This window comes from Impatiens glandulifera, chromosome 9 (assembly GCF_907164915.1).
Source record: "Impatiens glandulifera chromosome 9, dImpGla2.1, whole genome shotgun sequence".
Lineage (NCBI taxonomy): Eukaryota > Viridiplantae > Streptophyta > Magnoliopsida > Ericales > Balsaminaceae > Impatiens > Impatiens glandulifera.
Genome location: NC_061870.1, coordinates 11,235,560 through 11,254,452, shown reverse-complemented (window position 1 = coordinate 11,254,452; position 18,893 = coordinate 11,235,560). Strand labels below are relative to the sequence as shown.

The 18,893-nt window shown below is 31.0% G+C and overlaps 1 protein-coding gene across 1 annotated transcript; it reads left to right on the top strand.

Moving 5' to 3' along the window:
* The first annotated feature begins 1,376 nt into the window (after positions 1-1,376).
* On the top strand, positions 1,377-12,577 carry LOC124914840 (protein VASCULAR ASSOCIATED DEATH 1, chloroplastic-like). Its single transcript, XM_047455453.1, has 18 exons — positions 1,377-1,606; positions 1,710-1,769; positions 4,014-4,064; positions 4,743-4,808; positions 4,966-5,061; positions 5,184-5,285; positions 5,487-5,587; positions 5,664-5,848; positions 6,269-6,309; positions 6,420-6,507; positions 6,622-6,708; positions 6,803-6,857; positions 7,435-7,501; positions 9,601-9,697; positions 10,419-10,480; positions 11,061-11,100; positions 11,190-11,491; positions 12,125-12,577. The coding sequence occupies exons 1-18, from the start codon at positions 1,451-1,453 to the stop codon at positions 12,371-12,373; spliced, it is 1,905 nt and encodes a 634-aa protein (XP_047311409.1). The 5' UTR covers positions 1,377-1,450; the 3' UTR covers positions 12,374-12,577.
* The last annotated feature ends 6,316 nt before the right edge of the window (positions 12,578-18,893 follow it).

The window sequence follows — 18,893 nt, the reverse complement described above, 5'->3', positions numbered from 1 at the left end:
TTTGTGTTCTTACTTTCTGTCATTCTACATTCAGTTGTCTAAAGTTTCAAATCCGACGAACACTTCCGCACTTAAAGTTGTTTCAAGAGTTTGGAGGATTTGCAAAAATAGAAACAGATACTAATCCCTCACAAGATTATTATCGAAGAATTTATCGTAAGTTGTTTACAATAGTCAAGATCTAGTCTCTATTGTTAACACTGATCCCAACAAGTGATATCAGAGCCTCGTTTTCTATTCTCAAGCTTCAATAAGAACCTGAATCATGTCTATGGCTGTCACCCACACGGTTTCTATGTTCTGAAAAGAAAACTATTTCGTGTGGAAGAAGAGGGTCCATGCTCATCTTGCTCCATAGATGATGACATGTGGTTTGTCATCACCGAAGGTCCGATAAATATTGAGAAGGACATATCTGAGTGGACTAGTGAAGACAAGAGGAAGAACAACCTAGATAATGTCGCTAAAGATATTCTGTACAAGGCGCTGGGCAAGAATATGTTTAGAAAGATCAAGTCGTACTCCTCTACTAAAGAAATTTGAGAGAAGCTAATCCAACTATGTGAGGACAACGACAAAATAAAGGAGAACCAGAAAAAGAAGAAGGCTCACAAATTAAATTTATTAAAATTCGATGAATTCGAATTCGATTGGATATTTAGTTTATTTGGACACTCATACAAATTAGTCTAATTTATATTTTCACTTGTGTCGTTGATGCTGTATTATGGAGAAGTAGTGTAAAATTATTAGAGTTGAACAGAGACTCTAAATAATATATAAGTCCTTAGATTTATTATGTTACTCTCCAAAGTTGTTAATAGTTTAATTAACACCTTATAATTATAAATAGGGTGACTTAACTTAGCTAAATCAATTCATAATTTTACCCTGTTTTGGTAATGCTTCTCATCTAATTAAATACTTGGACCATTTATTTCTTTATATCTTTTTAAACATATATCACATCTCTATCATAAAAAAAACACTAACCCTAAATATAAGAAGGGTAGGTAGATAATTAAATCAAAACACTATTTTACTAGCTTACAAGAAACAACTCAAAATGCGATCACAAATCAATTTTATACATTTAAAAATCGTGAGAAATTTGTAGAAAAAAAGAGATTGTTGTTCATACTAAAATAATTAATAATGAGGAGAAATCTGATTCATGATAATGTAATCCAAAATCATCACACCAATCCAAAACCTTAAGAAATGGTCAAGCAATTACTTACTTTTTGATAATAAAAAAAAACTAATAATATTTACACTTTTTCTTTCTTTCTTAAAGCCGACTTAATCGAACACTTAAAAGAAACTCCAAACTTTTATCTAACCGACAGTTACTCTCTCTCTCTCCTTCTTGATGTTTCCGAAAGGCAAAAGCTGATTTCTTTTTTCTCTCTCTAGAGGTCCACCAATTTGGACTGATACTCCAAAAGAAATGGCGCTCTCCGAGAACGTTGATCGGGCGGAATCAGTTGAATCGTTTCCATCAGGACGAAACTCCGACGCTTCATCTGAATCATCCTCTGCCGTGTTACCCTCTTTGGTGGATCGATCGCCCAGCCGGTTAAAGACCTCCGAACTTCAGACATCAGTACTTATTTGATCCATATACACTTCAGTTGGTATTTTCAAATTATTAGGGATAACAATGGCAGGTTCTATTCTGATTGTTTGTAAATTGTGTTAACTTGCAGCTTCAGCCGTCATTGAGGAGTGAGGAATATCGACAACTTTTTCGGCTTTCACATGAGGAAGTAGGTGGATTTTCTTTTTTATTGCTGAATTTGCATATGTTGGCTGGCTGTATGAAACTGCTTTACTTTAGGGTGTTAATGAACTTTTCTTATAATTAATTTTAATACAATTAATGTGAGGTAAAGTTGTCATCTTGCATTTTCTCATACTGATTCAAATCTATCTGTAATTAAGTTTTCTCAAATATTTTCTGCAATTAGTGCTCCTTGCATGATCAGTGCTGATCCTTCGCCCCTTTAAGTTATTCACCATATTGTACTTAAATTTGGGGATAATTACACTAGATAAATTTGTCTCCAAACCCTTGAGATATTAGTAGTCTAATAATGTTAACAATAAGCACCCAAAGTATACAAGAATATTATTAGTGGAGGTCCTAAATCTTATAATACAAGTACAAATAAGTAGTGCAGATTAGTTAGTTCTTTGCTTGTATTCCAAAGACCTGTTATTCTTTTCATAGCAATATGGACTTTTGAAGTAATTGATTATTATGTGTCTTGGAATTGTTATCATCATCTGAATCATTGTTATCCGTAATAGTTCAGTTATATTCTGGTAGTCTTTATTCTTCTTTCCTTTCTTGACTCACAAGACTTATTAATTTATTGTTTTTAGAAAATCTCCTATTGATGTTTCCTAAATTTGGTTGTTCAAGCCCTATAAAAGTACGAGGCACACTAATGCTCTTGCAGGCTTACAAGCATTTATTTGTCACAGAACATAATTTTGTAACTCACAACTTTTTATTTGGCTTACTTCCATTACCTTAACAATTAGCCAACAGTTTGATGATATTCAGGCAAATCTAAGGAGGCATTTCTAAAATGCCATTTTTTTTGTGAATGTTCAAGGTGAGGCACAGATCACGGCCATTCTGGAATGAGTTAGTTTCATGAGCACCACACATAAGTGGTCAGATAAGAAACTAATTCACTTAAACATTTCTAGCTTAAAGAGAACATTTGCACTCATACTTGATAAGTCTATATAAAGATTTTACTGGGAAGTTTTCCCAAAAAAAAGATTTTACTGGAAGTCTTTTAATTGGATATTTTCCAGTAGGATAATGTATTTCCTTCACAAAGAGCTTAACTAAAGTGGACAAGGAGATTAAGAGATTCAATTATTTGACTATTATTAGTAACAAGGAGATTAAGAGATTAACAACAAATCTTTCATATTTGACTATTATTAGTAACATTGTTTGTAGCATCTTCCTGCTAATGTCATTAAAGATCTCCAATTTCTAAGCATAAGTTACATCTGTAAACGACCTAAGCTGAAGCCAACTAAGCATTTCTATCCTTATCTAGGAAATCTAAATAATATTGAACTTGAAATTTATTAGTTTAACAAATCATCTTTCTCTATCTCTAAGCTTTACCTGAAAGTGATGTTCTCTGCTTATCCATTTCATTTCTTGAAGTCTATAGGAGCACTCTTACATGCTGAGGTATGAGATATTTACATATATGTTGGTCAGTTGCACCATGTAAATACTCCTATTTCCTTTGTTTGAAGTGAGTAAAGATGGATATTTCGACTTTTTGTCAACTTTGTTATTACATAGTATCACTGGACGCTTTTTCTCAATGTTTTTGTGTGTTTGTAAATATATTTGACCATTTCTTGCATAGAAGCACATTATTTATTTATCCTCATGCATATATAATTTAGATACAACAGTAATCTGTATTTCTTTTCTCTTAATTCTGAAAATTCTTCAAATAAGGTCTACATTTTATGGTTTTAATTAAAATACATGTCTTCATGTTTCAGTCACCTGTCTGAACCTATATTATATTGCTAGCCACTAAATGCATTATTCTCCTTGTTTTTATCTGATTCATATATAGAACTTTGACAAATCTATGCTCTAGGTAGTTTGGTCAAAATTATACATGAAATCTTGAATGTTAATTAGTTTCTTTTGTGCTTGCTTCATTCAAAGTTCTTGACAAGATTTGGTTTGTTTAATGGCCAATTTCCCATGGGTTATTTGTAGGATTCTATTTAAGTTACCTCGTTTTTTTTTTTTGCATTTGATCTTTCCCCCCTATTAGACATGATAGCTTATGTTTCAAAGTGTGCTTGGTTACAATGTGACATCCACAATGTTTTTGTGTAAATAAAGGCTTGCCATATCGACAATAGCTGATTTTGTGGTTTTATTGATTTCTTACTTACTCATCTAGTGTTAAATACCAGTTAATAGATCTTCTCCATTCTCTTCTATGCAGACGCTTGTTCAAGATTTTAACTGTGCATTGCAAGAAAATTTTCTTCTCCAGGTATTTGTTATGTGATAGATTTCTTGAATGTTCAAGCATTTACATATTGCATAAACTTGTAGATTACAAAGATATCTTATCAAGAGAAATAATTCGTGTACATCAGGGGAAACGGATGGCAAAGAGCAATATGGGTGAAACACATACAAATACTAAACATCATTTCCTTTACAACACTTCCTAAGAGTTTTTTACCCCTTTTCAAACAATTACATTCATTAATTCCATTAGAACTGATTTTAAATCTTCTTCAATAGATTATCCAATTTCTTTATCATCCTTTCTTCTAAGATGATTCAATTTGAAAATTATGTTTCTAACAACTTTAGCGGACGTGTCTAATTTTGAGCCTATTTGGAATTGCTAGAATTGTGATTGTATCTCAACATGGACACATGTAAAATAGTTATTTCAAATAGGAATCAGTTTCCATAGCAAACTCAGATTTGGATTTGAAATAGTGCCTATTAAGTTTGTTTTTGGCAAAGTTGTACTTGAACCTATTTTATTAGCTAATTTAATGGAATGTGATATTTAATGGAATTGCTATATATATATTATTTGTTTTTGTAGTTTTATGGTTTGTCTTCTCAATCCATTCCAAAATCATTATATGTTAGTATTACCTTTGCCAATAGCGATTAAAGTCTGGTGTCCCTTGTTTGTTAATTGTTGCAGGGTCATATGTACCTGTTCAATAACTATATTTGCTTTTATTCTAATCTCTTCGGGTTTGAGACAAAGGTATCTTGGTTAAATTTTTACCATTTATTTGATCAAGTTTTTTTTAATTTCTGGAGAAGTTTCTATCCCTTCTCTTTTCTGGTTTCTAGAATTCTCATCCCCATACACCTGCATTATAGTACTTGACTAAATAACTCTCTTTTTGGTTTGTTCATAGAAAGTAATTTCATTTCATGAAGTCACATCTGTGCGAAGAGCAAAAGCTGCTGGGATATTTCCTACTGCTATAGATATTATGGTGGGAGAAAAGAAGGTATTAGACTGACTGATGTGTTTTATCTAACACTTGCTTTCAAGGTTTATCAATTGTGAAGCCAGATTTAAAATTGTGTTGTACACCTGGCATCTTTTTCAATTTGACTAGTTCTTTTGCAGTTTTTCTTTACGTCATTCCTCTCTCGAGATGAAGCTTATAGGCTAATTACTGAACGTTGGTCACAGCATGGTGTAATGTCTAAATCCAATTCAAACATGCAGGTATTTCGTTCTTCCCTCATCTTATTATTCATCGTAGTGGTTGAATCGAAGCACTATTTAGTAGTAACTTGTTTTTTATTGTTGGTGACTCAATGAAATTTTAATAAACATGACCCTTCAGTAAAAAAAAGGTTTGTAGGTAAGGTATAACTTTTGGTTGTTCTGTTACTCATATTCTTACTTCTTTCTCTCTTATATTAGGATTTGCTATTAGAGTCTACTAGTGAAACAAATGGAATCTGCATAAATTCAGAGGCTGAGAATTCTGAAAGCCTCAAAGATGATCTGGAACCTAGTGAAAGGTATTCAGTTAGGAAGGGCGTACTGATTTCTGAGATCCTAAATTATTGCAGTCTTATCTTTGGTTTATTTGATAAGGAATGAAGGGATTTCTATGTCAGAAGATTCTTTGATTCCTACCAATGGTGAACCCGAAATTGTACCAGCTTCTTTAGAAGTTCAGGAAAACTTAGAAGAGGATGTTGCTATTGTTACAAATGGAGAACCATTGTCTTCTCAGGAGGCTCCTAAATGGGTGCATGAAAATTCTGAAGCACCTAAAGGTTAGTTATGCTTATTAAGTTTGTGAATCATGATACAATTGAACAAGAGATGTTGTGCTGAATTACACCACTAAAGCTTGTGGTGTTGCATTTAATATATATATATATATATATATATTATCTTTAATTAGGCATCCCTTTGTCTGGTTTAAAAAAAAAAACAGCTCCTTTTTATTCAACTCATTACAACCCAATGTGCTCATTAAATGGTTATCTGTCATAGCTTGCTAAAAACCTTTTAACATGTTTATGTCTAATTAGTATATTTTATTTGTGCATGCACATCTATGATATAAATGCTTCTAGTTTTTTCATCTTGGGAAGATATTTTTGAAATCTAACTCCAGTTTAGCGTACTAATAATTTGGCATTTTTTTTATTTTGTTTTAATCTGTCTTAATTTGTTAATTTGATGTGCAGTTCCGCAAAATTATGTGAAGGTGGCAGAAGCTAAATTTACGGTATATATGTTCTTAATAAATATGCAAATTATAGTGCTTGTTCTGAGTGTTCCATTAAGATTCTCTATGTTTAGTACGCGTCTAATTAAGATTTTCATCAATGATGGTAGATAATGGTGGAGGAATTTTTCATTCTCTTTTTCTCTGATGATGCGTCTGATTTCATCAAATCATATCATGAAAAGTGTGGAGACAAAGGTACTCATTCTTAAATTATAGAATTTAAAATTTTAATCTCATCTTTGGTGATTGGAGATTTCTAGCCTAAACAAATTGATGTTGTTTACTTAATACTCAACTTCCTAAGTGCAGATTTTAGGGTCAGCTCTTGGTATAACCATAATGAGTTTGGGCGTGCTCGCGATTTGTTCTTTCAACATCCAATTAAAATTTACTTTGGTATCATTCTGTTCTCATTTTATTAAGAAATCCAATCTTGTGCTGATATTGAAGTTTCTGTTCGCATTTTTTGTTTGGTTGGTGCTTGTTTTAGGTGCTAAATTTGGAAGTTGCCAGGAGGTTCAGAAATATAGAATTTATAGAGACAGGTTAATGTTCTATTTCCATGTTTATGGAAGCAAATAATGCTATATTTTGGGGAACTTTATGAATTCTCACCCCTCTTATGTGATGATGTGCATCAAATAGTGTTTGCATAGTTTATTTTAGGTTGCCAGTATCCAGCATGAAATCTAATTTTTTCCTTTTGAAGTTTGTGAATTAACTACTTGAAGCTAGGGTTCTCACCTCATCTAGAGATTAATGGACATATAATATGAAAAGAAAAAAAATAATCATAAGTTTTTATTTATGTTCCTTGGGATTGAACAAGAGAATTGTCATTTATTAAGAAAAAAGGAACTCAACTCCCTTTTTGTTGCTGTAGCTTTTACCAACATCATCCTTGTGAAGAACTAGGGTTCTCACCTCATCCTTTTTGTTGTTGCTCGTGCTTGACTATCAATACTTCACTCCTCAATTCTCATACTTCTTACTTGAATATAGTGCATGAAATGCTCTTATTCAGGGACCATGTTTTTCTTCTCAGATTAACAATTGCACAATTTATCTTTTGTCTGGGATGATATTATCAGCTTATAATGGTTTGCGTTTTACTTTTGGCAGTCATTTGGTTATTGAAACATCACAAGTAGTAAAAGATGTACCTTATGGAGACTACTTCACAGTTGAGGTATGGATTATAGTGTGCATGTCAGTAACTTCTGTTGAGTTTTATATCCATGTTACACTTTAGTGAATATCCCCCTTTCAGTTTGTAAACAGAATGTGTACTGAAATCAAAACTAAACCATCAAACCCTATATTATTTTCATTGGAAAATTTCTTGCCGCATAGCCTTCTTAGCCTGTGACCTCTTCTACATTTAATTGTGACAACAGACTACCTTCACTATGTCCAGTAGACCAAAATCCTTGAAGAGAGGCAAAAGTAATTTGCAATCAGTACATGCTCAGTCCATTATGGTCCTATCTCTTTTATCTTTTCCATGTCAGTCATCCCTTAATTAATATATAGAATTGATACGTTTTGAGTCCAATAACGATCGAAGTAAAAAGGATGTTCGCCATTGGAAGTCTTCCATGAAGCACAAATATTATCAGTCACATAGATATTGCAAGCGTCACGAGAGGACTTGCAAAGTCCCAAGAAAAACAAATTGTTAGTGTAATGCTCACCTATATGGTTATTTAGATGAGGATGCGTGTGTATAAAGTGTAACTTCTGAAGTTATTATTAAGGCCAGATATGCGTATGTAAGTTGAAGTAACCCACTATTTATGAGGTGATATTCAATAGCTTGTTTGTACCATTGGTAAGATGGCGATTGGCATGTAATGTAAGTGTTTTTACTCGAAACTTTAAGCTCTTGGCTAAAGCCTTTTATGTTGAACCTGCTTATCCTTAAGCCTTGCATCTTATTTGGAGATCATATTGGCTTTTAGTTGGATTCATCCTGACATGTGCAGTGGAGCAGCAGTCGTCCACAATTTGTTTTCCCTTTTTCAAATAATATTTGTAATTTCTTTCATAACATATTAAACTTATAAGTTTCATCTCCACAAAACAACAAAAACTTTCACAATTTATATTGTTGACATTTTACTGATTCCTAATGACTGGCAGTAACCCCTCCAAGGTAGCCCAGTGGTAAGAGTCGGTTTAAGAGACCAAAAGGTCACGGGTTCGATTCCATTTGGAATCGCTTTGAGTTTAAGCGGGGGGCATGACTATGGGCTGTCATGCTAGTTCTCTTTTAATTTCAAAAACAAAATGACTGGCAGTCACATTAGCTAAATACTTGCTTGAAACAACATTAGAGGACTAAAGAATGTGAAGACATTTTTGTCTGGAATATAGGAATTTGTTAATAAGACAAAGGAGTTTTCTTGCATCAAAGGGACGTGAACATCTGTTAGGGGTTGCAATCCGTAATCTACAATCCTAGAGTTAAATGAAGATGTGCAACTCCCATTTTCACATTTCCATCTATTCTTTGAACCTCAAAAATAATTTTGTTTCAGTGTTATCTAGAATATTTATCCTTTATTTGGGGTATATAATGTTCTCATATGAGCTAATAGTATTCCTATTGCCATCTCCATATTAAATGTTGAAACCACTATGGGAAGGAGCTTGAGGAAGCCAAATAGAGTAAGGGGTGTGAAATGATTAGAATCATATTATTCAACAACAAGATGTTATTTGTAACAAGTAGTTTCGTTGGTTGCTTAATTGGTCCCATTTTATTCATGAAATGGGTTGGATTGGTATTGGTTATATGTTGAGCCTAGTTGGAAACTAGTATTTTGTCACAATCACGGACTTATTGAATGATCCCCAAAACAAAAATTGTAAGTCGTTTTATTTTTCATTTGGTATCAATTTTTTTCCTGGTTGGTGATCAGATAAATGTTTTTTGATCATCATCATCTTGATAGTGTGATTTTTATTATTACTTCCTTTGTTATACAAATCTACTTCTAGACCATGATCCCTAATTATAGTGTAATTCTTTTGCTTCTTTCGTATAGAAATTTGTTTTTCACGATATGATCAGATTATATTTTGGATCATAGCAAATGTAGATTTGTCCAGATCATGATGAAATAAAAAAAAATGATACCAAAAATCCTGTTGTCCTTGTTTTTTTGGCATAGTTAAAATTCCTTTTAACTTTGGCTATCCAGTTTGGTTTCTCTCAGCCACAGTAACCATCTTGTTGGTCATATCTGATACATTTTGTATACATCTTCTTCTTAACTTCTTCAGGGACTATGGGATGTGGAAAGAGATGAAAATGATTTAAATAGCTGCATTTTGAGATATTATCTAGGCGTGGCTTTTTCCAAGAAAACAATGTGGAAAGGTATGTTTTAGCCATCAAAAACAAGTGATAGAGTAATTAGTTGAAGGTGTCTAATTCCTTAAAGAACTTTTTTAGGTTTCTGAAATGCTGTATTATGTCTTATGTTACAAATTTACAATTATTGATGCTTAGCTAGTTATGAGATTTGCTCCAAAAAATGTATAGTTATAAAACAAACTTCTCTGTGTACAAGAGAGTGCTTTTGGAAGCATTTGCAACAGGCAGATTTCATGTAGGTATAAAATGAGATTCAAATGATATCTTCATAAGAGACTTAAACCTGTTGGCTAGGATTGGGTTTTTTTTACATGAGACTGTTTTAGACTTTGAAACTTTATACTACATAAGTTGACTTTAAGTCAGCCCAACAGGATAGCTCAAGTGGTAAATGGGTCTTACCTTGTAGAGCAAAAGTCTCAGGTTCGATTACCACTAAGACCGCTCTGATTAAAGGGGGGTTGTAGTAGCCAACCCGGGATTAAACCTGGGTCACAAAAATTAGAATGTAGGAATATCTAGATTTAAAATAACATGGTGTATTTGCAACATTAACTTCAGTAAATTCTATAGGAGTCAAGCCTGAGCATTTATGCTTATTTCTCACTTGTTGTGTATGACAATGATCTGGACATCTTTCCTTACATATTTGTAATTTAACTGCCCCCTTTTTATTTTAAATTTATGCAACAGTCATATTTTTTATTTGTGTTTAATTTGGCAGGAAAAATCGAGCAGTCTACTCTGGAAGAGGCTCGAGATGCATATGGTCTCTGGAAAAAAAATGTAAATGCCATTTTCTTGCAAATTCTAGCTTGTTCTTTGTATAAAACTAAAAAGAAGCATTTTTTAGATAGTATTAATTTATATCTATTAATGATAGAGATCAACATCTACTTATAGAATAACATATCTCTAATATTAAGTAATAATATGCTAATCAGATCCTAATTACATATGATTATTCTCAATCATATCATATAATTTTTAGAAAGTATTAATTTATATTACATAATAGAGATCATATACTTATGGGATAGTACACCCCTGACCCCTCTTTATAAAGTAATATTATTTAGCTTGTTCTTTGTACAAAACTAAAAGAAGTGTTTTTTTCTTTTTGTTAGGTAATTTTTATAGATCGTGATCTAGATTATAATGTAATTTCTTCTTCTTCAGTATACAAAATAATTATATCAGGATCAAATATAGTCTAATTTTAGATCATTGTGATTTTTCCAAATATAACAATTCACAAATATAACAAATGTAGATTTTTACATCATCGCGATCTTTTTAAAGAAAAACTAATATCATATCTAATATTCCGACATTTATTATTTTCTTACGGGATCATCTCTTTCAGGCAGATGAGAGGGTGAAGCAAAGGCACATTAAGAAAGAAGGTATATTGCACCACTCCACAATGCTTTTCTTTCTTTTAAACCAAAGCTAACCAGTGTTATCCTTTGCTGCTATTTTATACATAATGTAGCTGAAGGTGTTGCATTAGCTAATATTGTGATGCCTAATGGTAATAATAATGCTCAACAAGAAAGATTATATCCTTCTTCTGAGAATTTGGGAACATCACGAGTGGAGAATGGCTTAACAACATCACAAAGATTGGCAAACGCTAACGAACCAGCTGATGATCCCTTAATTAATAGATCACATGGAGGAAGTATCTCTTCGCTTGGTGAAACCCTAGTGAAGTTTTATACATCTATGAAGTCTCAAAGCCAGATTCCTGTACTTCTGATCATCGTCTTTGCACTGATTCTTCTTCTGATGCAGGTATGTATATATTCTTGATATATACCTTCTCTTTCCTTTTCTTGGAAAAATGAAAAAAAAATAAGCCAAAGGAAAACCAAGTAATGCACTCATAATTTTCCAAATAGCACTGCGATATTCATTATTTTCCTTGCAAAGAAGTCATAATGTGATTTTTTTTGTGTACAGTTTTTACTTTGTAAATCTCAGCATGTTACAATCGATTTTCATATTTGTTGTTCCTTTTTTCTTGGCATTCCAAACACTTGCATTTTTCGGGGTTATGATCTCGGAGACAATTGCAGCAAAAGGAACATTTTAGTATATCCTTGAGTACAAGCTAATATATTCGAGTTCCACCGTCCATTCTTTAACTCTGCTCCATATTTTAGGCCATCTCAGGATCATCATACATTTAATAACTCTTTCGTATAGAGAATGTGCAATCAAATAGGAAAATTTCATGCATAAAGAGAACACAATTTTCCTCTTTGTGTTCCATGCATAAAGGGCACAAAATTTCTTTTATAGGAAAATAACATTTGACTTTTTTCTTAGTCATTACTCTCACATGTAATGCAATCTAAAGAATAAATTAAGGACAACTTTAGATTACCCTAAGCCTGCATATAATTTTTTTTTTTAACCTTGCAGTTGAGTATAGTTGTACTACTATCTAGACCCCAACAAGTGAGAGTGTTTACTCAAGCGGAATATCTTAACAACAACAATGCTAATGGAATGAGACCTGAAATGTCAAATTGGCTCGACAAACAGGTCCAACATCTCAAGGAAGAGATGATGATCATTGAGACGATGCTAGATAAGATGCATAACAAGCATTCCTTGTTAAAATCTCAATTGAGAGACCTAGAGCAGTTAAGCAAACAATGGAAATCATAAACACCACTTATATGTATATGTTGTTGTATTAATTTATATTATAACTTCTTTCTTTTCTGGCCTGTATTTTTATGTTATAAACTAGTGTTTGATTCTTGTCAATGGGAGATAGAATCGGTGTGCAGATTAGAGATGGCTTTATATTGAATAATAAGATTATATGGAAATAATAATAGTGTGACAGATTTTTACATTTTACCTCAACTAGGAAAATGCTCTAGCTTTTATATTGGGAAATTTGACGAAATGACCCTAAAAAGGCCATTAAATGCACTGGTGACCAGCGTATAAATTTAATTGTGCAAATGACCACTTCAAAATATTCTGACGAAATTACCCCGCCGTGTAACGCGAAGGGCATGATCGTCTCGCGAAAGAAAAGCATGTGAAAAGTCCAGAATGATCGTGTCATTCGCGTACGCGACGGGGTAATTTCACAGATTTTTCTTTCGCGAGACGATTCTTCCCTTTGCGTTACGTGATGTGGTAATTTCGTCAGAATATTTTGAAATGGTCATTTACTAACTAGCACATTTAAGTCCCTTTTTAGGGTCATTTCGTCAAATTTCTTATTATATTATTATTTTTCAAAGTGAATTGACATTTTTTTATATAAGTTTGGGTAGGGGTGGCCAAAAAATTCGATCCGAAAGATCTGATCCGTTAATCCGGCCGATCCGAAAAATTCTGTATCCGATGGATTGAATTTGAAAATCGATCTGATCCGATATTTTTACCGGATTTTCGGATCGAATACGGATCGGACAAAAAAAATCGGATACTCGAAGTCGATCCGATAATTTTTAATATTTATTAAATAAACAAACCAAAACAAAAGTATTATTAAATAATTACAAATTCAACTAAAAATCTCTCTCCCTTTTCTTTTCCTTCTTTCTCTTTACAAACACAAATAAAAATAATATTAAACAATTACAAACCAATCAAAAATTTCTCTATTTTTTTCTTTTCCTTCCCGTTTTTTTTACAAACCCAAACAAAAATAAAAAATCTCTCTTCCTTCCATTTTCCTTTACAAACCCATAAAACCAAACAACAATATGTCTCTTCCATTTGTTTTTCTTCCCATTTTCCTTTACAAACCCAAACAAAAAACATTGATTTCATTTTGGCATTTGAATTATATATTTGATATGTATCGCACTTATGAGTTAAATTAATAACTTAGATCCTTAATAGAACAATTTTAATTTTCTAACTTATGAAAAAAATTAGAAATATAAAAAAATTGGATCAGCGGATATCCGGCTGGTTGATCCGATCCAGTGTTTTTGGATCGGATAGTGGTCGAATACCGGATCGGATACGAATCGCAATTTTTGAAAAAAAATAGAGACGAATATCCAATTCGATCAGACCACTTGGATTTCTAGGGGCACACGGGACCTTATTAATAGAGCATGCAGGAATTTTTTGTGGGGAGACAAGCCGGAGCGGAGAGGCATCCACCTAGTAACATGGGATACGGTGTGTAAGCCCAAGCTTGTGGGGGGCATGGGGCTACGAGATTCCCAATGGAACCAATCAAAAATGCAAATAACACAAGCGAAACCAGGAAACGGACCGCAACAACTAGGACTCGACTCGTGTCTCCGGAGTTTTGAGCGTGAGATACCACTCATGCAGCGACAAGGACCCGCAACTCTCGAAGGGGCCACAAACCTCCGAAATCACTATAGCAAAACCCCCCTTTACTCGATGGATAGCGCTTATTCTCTTTCAATCAACAAAATGATCAATGGGGGATCAAGAGGTCTTTATTAAAGAAGGCACCTGAAATAGGACTAATTCAGATCCAGAAGAATGGGTCTAGGCTGGAGAAAAGATGAAGATGCAAAGTATTCAGTAAGGTATTCCCCGTTCGGGTGTTCACGTCGTGGTTCTGGTACTATACGTGAGATCATGTACGTTTTTCAACCTACTTTCCTCTCCCGTTGGTCGAGATCTTTCAGAACCTGAGTGGAAAAGACAGACGGCAGAAAGCAATCCTTCCAACTAGTCAACCCACGATTCGAATGGGTTCCTGGTCTTGGTCAGAGACCACTGTGTTCGCGCCGGCGTTCCAACAAAAAATCGCAATTCTTTTGTGTGTCGGGCAGCGCAGCGCGCGTTAAGATTCTTCGCGTGATTGATAGGACGAGGTAGTTGATCTATACGAACAAAGCGAATGAAAGAAGCTCAGCGCGGATGCTCGTCCAAGCATAGTCTGCTCGCCTTCTTGTTATCCAAAAGTCGGTCGAATCGACTTATTTGAATGTAAGAAAAGACTTTATTCCATACCTTCTGCTTGTCTTCGCTTGCCCACGCTTAGCACGCATACATGTTTTTATTCTGATATCTCCTCTCAATAGGTAAAGGAATACTAGCTAGAAAGATAATTGAGTTCCTCAAGCTTAAGATGGTTTAGCTGACGGAGTCAAGCAAGATACTTGCGATCGAAAAGCTCTTATAGCTGCTCGGATAAGGGCTTGCAAATCAACGCCGTGGTGCTCCCCAAAACGAGGATCCTCTGTTGCCAAAAATGCCTTTAAAGATCGGATCGGTAGGTTTGTCCACCCCTAAGTTTGGGTTGTCACCAAAACTTAATTTGTTTTTTTTTTTTACTTTTAAAAATATATTAGTTATATATATATAATTAAATTTAAAATAATTTAAAAAATAATCATAAACAAATAACAATGGTGTGTTTGTTACTTTGTTAAGTCTGTAATTGAAATTGGATTAATTCCAAAATTTGGTAGCCCTTTAATAATAAGAATTGGAATTAGAATTTGAATTCAATATCCAAAGTTTGGTAGCCCTTTAATAATAAGAATTAGAATTCAATATCCTATAATTTTATAGTTCTCAATTTCATTCTTTTTAGGTCAGAATTATAATTTCAAAAAATATTTATTTTTTAATATTTTTTTTAATAAAAATAACTTATTATTTTATCATTTAAAACATGATTGAAATTTTCAATCGATCATTTTTTTTGAACCGTTATTTTTTTTTTTATTTTTTTTAAACAAGTTAATATTTTGAACTAATATTAATATATATATATATATATATATATATTATTTTTAAATCTATGAAGTTAAGTTGTTTAGCTGATATTTTTTTTAAATAAAAATTGAAATTGATTTTTTTTTTTAACATTTAAGTTATTATAATGGGTTATGTCACATTAATATTTTAATAAAATAAATAGATAATATATATTAAAATTATTTTTATTATATTCTTTTTTTCAAACATAAGAATTGAGCTTAAATTAAATTTTATAGTTTTCTCAAACATAGAAATTGAATTGTAATTTAATGCTAATTATCATGGAATTGAAATTTGAATTTCAATATCAATTTCAATTCCAATTCCACTCATCCAAATATACCTTAATAGAACTTAATAAAGTTATATAACTTGGTTTACTTGAATAAGTTAACACTCTTTTTAAAAAAAAATACAAATTCACTTTAGTTATAAAATTTTTTATTAAATTAAAATAATATACAAATTATAAACTCTTAAGATTATAAATTTAAAATTGTTGTAAGATTTACCTAAAATTGGAATCTTTATATTATTATAAAAATTTACCAGATAAATCAAGAGTGATCCAAATTTTAACTAATTTGGACTCTTTTGAACAAAATAATATAATTCTAAAATTTTGTAGCCCATTTCAACATGGTTGTTGGTAGGGTGGGCATATATTTGTTTGATCCTAACCTAAATCCCAACCCAAACCTAAAACCCTAATTCAGATATTCAAAATATAAATATAAAGTTGAATAAAATAATTTAATTTGAGTTAAATTTAATTCGAATTGAATTAGGGTATAATCGTATTAGAGAGTAAAATGTGATTAGTCAAAATATATTGAATAAATAAAAAATGTGTTAAACGCATCAAAAACTTATTACGCATGTCAAAAACGTGTTAAACAAGACTAAATGAGTTAAACATTTATTAAACATTTATTAAAATGTCAAAATATGTTGAATGAGTCTAAATGTGTTAAACGACTTAAAAATGTTAAACAAGGACAAAAATGAGTCAAATATTTGTTACGAACTAAAGACGTACTAAATAAGTAAAATATATGTTAAATGAGACAAAATATGGTAAATTGCTGAAAGACGTGTTAAACTTGATTTAACAAGTCAAATACTTGTTAAACCTATTAAAATGTGTTAATTAATACAAAAATGTATTAAATGTTTAAAAAAACTTGTTAAACGAAATAACTACATATTAAAAGGAATAAAAAAATTTAAATTTAATCACCTAAAAAACGTGAATAATATAAGTTTTAGTAAATTTAATTTGAGTACTTGGGTAGTTGGGTTTGCTCACGCCAAGTAGTTGGTCTTCAATAACCCATTTGGATTCCAAATTCTGTGGATTTTATTTCTAGACTTCTAATATATGTTTTTGAAATTAAAAAAATAAGTTTCCCCTAAACTTTTACTCCCTAAAATAATAGAGTTAGACATGAGTAAAATCAAACAGAAGTAGCAAAATTAAACATGTGTTGATATAGGATGATATATCTAATTGGTCTACCACTTTTATCTTTGTTCTATAAATTAAGAGCAAGTGCATCGGTTACTCTAAACTTAACCATTTATGCTATATTAGAATTTTTAACAAAAAAATCTTCAAAAAAAAAAACCATACATCAGTTAATTTAAACATTAATTCTAAAATAAAAAATTCTAAAATTTTGACTCTCCTAGTTTAAATTTAGCATACCAAATACAATTTTTATAATTTTTTAATAATAATTATTTCTCTCTCCTCTCTCTTCTATAATTTTTTAATAATTCTTTCTCTCTCCTCTCTTCTCTACCATTCTTTCTCTCTTATTATAACTAGCATGATTTCCGTGCGATGCAAACGGACAAATTTATTAAAAAAATCAAAATTTCTATATTAAAATAATTTAATCACACTATATACTATATTAACGGTTTTTATATTGGGTATATATATTCTTTCACATTTCCATTTTTATTAATATTTTGTGAAGTTATATAATCTCAAATTTATTATAATTTTTATTTATAAATTTTTTTAAAATACAACTAAAATAAAATAATACAAATATGGTCATTTATTCAAAAATTTAGTTTTTTTAGTTTTATTAATTTAATTAAAAAAATTAACGTGAATTATCACACTATCTTAAATTGGCAAAAATAATATTTAAAAAAAATACATTTGTATTTTTTTTCTCTTTTGTACATAATTATTTCAGCTTCATTATATCCTCTCAAAAATTTCAAAAACAGTTTATTATACATTAAAAGTCAAAATATTAAATAAATATATGTGAAATGTCTATTAAAAAATAATATTGAACCATTTTTTTACGTCAACACCCATAAAACTCTTATTTCAAAACTATATATATATATATATATATATATATATATATATATATAATTTTATTTTGGTTAAACAATATCATTAATTATTATTTTTATTAAAAAAAAATAATTCAATTTTATAATATTTTGTATAAAAATATATATATATTTATAATAATATTATAAATTAAATTAATAAATATTTATCAATTATTTAAAACATATCAAAATATAGAGTTAAATATATTTTATATTATTTATATATATATATAATATATTTATTATATTTTTGTATTATATATATATAAATAAATAATTAAAATATTAATATTATTCATGAAAATACAATTTTATTTATAGTTTTCTTATAAAATATCTTATTAGGTTTTATTATAAAAAATAAATTAATAATAAAAAAATCTAAATCTTTGGAGAAAGAGAATTATCGGTTACTCTTGATTGCAAATCATCGTCTTCTTTTGTTTTCCATTTTTCTTCAAATGACGAATTTTTTCTTATAGGTCTCTCTTACGTCCTCGTCGCCCTCCTTCGTCGCGTCGTCGTTGCCCACCTCCACTTCTCGTGCTACTTATACCTAAGGAGAAATGAGAGTCAATTTAAGAAATACTTAAACCTAAAAAGAAATGAGAGACTAATTTAATGAGAAATTCATATAAAATGTGTAAAAATAAAAATAAAATTATTTTCTTTTCTAAATCTACGGAAACAGAAAATACTCGTCTTACTCTTGATTTCGAATCTTCGTCTTCATTCGATTCTCATTTTTTTCAAATCAAGATCGAATATTTTTTTCTATGTCTCTCTTGCGTCATCGTCGCCCTCCTCCGTTGCATCATCGTTGCTTTTCTCCATCACGTCGGCGTCGCCCTCCTCCTCTTCTCATGCTACATATACCTAAAGAGAAAGGAGTGTCGATTTAAGAAAACAAATGTAACGCGAAAATTTAATAAACCGTGAGAATTTGATTAGAAAATCATATAAAATGTGTAAAAATAAAAAAATAATTAATTTTAATTTTTTTAAAAAAAATTCAGAATCCACGAAGGTAGAGAAATTCTCGATTTCCTTTTAATTTCGAATCCTCGTATTCATTCGCTTCCCGTTTTTTCTTCAAATC